At 52.0% G+C, this 1,208-nt stretch overlaps 1 protein-coding gene across 1 annotated transcript; it reads right to left on the reverse strand.

Moving 5' to 3' along the window:
- Positions 1 to 111: 111 nt before the first annotated feature.
- On the reverse strand, positions 112 to 625 carry Pmar_PMAR019271 (hypothetical protein; the record flags this gene model as incomplete). The annotated part of the gene is made up of 1 exon (XM_002774281.1): positions 112 to 625. A coding segment is annotated over one exon (514 nt), but the record flags the coding sequence as incomplete, so codon positions are not given.
- Positions 626 to 1,208: the final 583 nt, after the last annotated feature.

Genomic DNA, 1,208 nt, shown 5'->3' on the forward strand with positions numbered 1-1,208 from the left:
TGTTGATATTGGTGCCAAGAGCTTGGCCATCTCGACCGATAAGAGAGGTCGTCGATGAAATCCAAGGATTTTTGCCTACCCCCAAGATAGTGACTAGGAGCTCGTACGTACTCATCATTAGAGCACCCTCTAGGCGAGGTAAGGACAAGTTCGCATCCCCAGCACGAGGGTCGGCCTCGGCCATCAACGCATCAATGGCCGCCAAGTTGCGCTTAGTGTGATTCGCCACACCTAGCGGTGGTAGCAAGATATCCGATGACAGGGGAGTAGACCGACGGCTCCGATATCTCTCATGATCATCCCTCTTCGAGGCTTTGTCATCTTCGTCAGGGCCATCATCAGACTCGGTGCCGTTGTCGTGGCTCTCCTCTTCCTCATAGTCATCAGCGATGTCTTGCCCATGACCCGTCCTAGTAATGATAGCCGATACCATGGTGTCGGGAACGGGGCAGGGTAGTTGCACATCCTCGAAGGCAACGTTCCCTGCCCCACGGTGGATGCCAATTGTAACTCCGGAACCTCTTGTTCCGCCAGAGATACGTGATACATCACTCCCCACTTCCTCAATACTCAAGTCATTACCGTTAATAGATGCCATAATCAACAGGCAGAGTAGTAGAGACATAAGGGGAAAAGATGCAATGATCAATGGCGTGACGCCCTTCTCATTGGAGACAGCACGCATGTCATTGCGCGGAGTCACCGATAGCAAGTTCGGTGGAAAAGTAAAGACATACAACTGATAGCATTGTCGTGATGACTCAACAAGATACTATTTATTGTCTCTTGGATCTAGGAGTGACAATCTGATCAGACGGAGCGGCAAGCTAATCCGAGTCGTTCAAGGAATGCCCAAGCCCGAATCGGACCCGGACCATCGATTGCCTATAGAAACCCGAATACAACCTCTCGGGACCCTTATTAAGTACCAGTTCAGTATCACCCGGGGCACCTAGCACCCCGCCTATTCGTCCGAGGGACACCCTCAGGACATGCCCAAGCCCGAAATGATCCCGGAACTCACCCCCCGGCCCCGCTAGGGCGGCCACCGGCAAACACAAGAAAACGCAGTTTGTGGCTCGGAAAGTAAAAAAGTGGCCGCCGAAGAAAATAATGTGGCCAAGGGTAGAAAATTTGTGGCGCGCGCGAAGATGACGCCCGCTAGTAGTCGAAGTAATTTGGGACTAAGATTTGGTGGATTCTGCAAA

This window comes from Perkinsus marinus (genome assembly GCF_000006405.1).
Source record: "Perkinsus marinus ATCC 50983 genomic scaffold scf_1104296958482, whole genome shotgun sequence".
Taxonomy (NCBI): Eukaryota; Perkinsozoa; order Perkinsida; family Perkinsidae; genus Perkinsus; species Perkinsus marinus.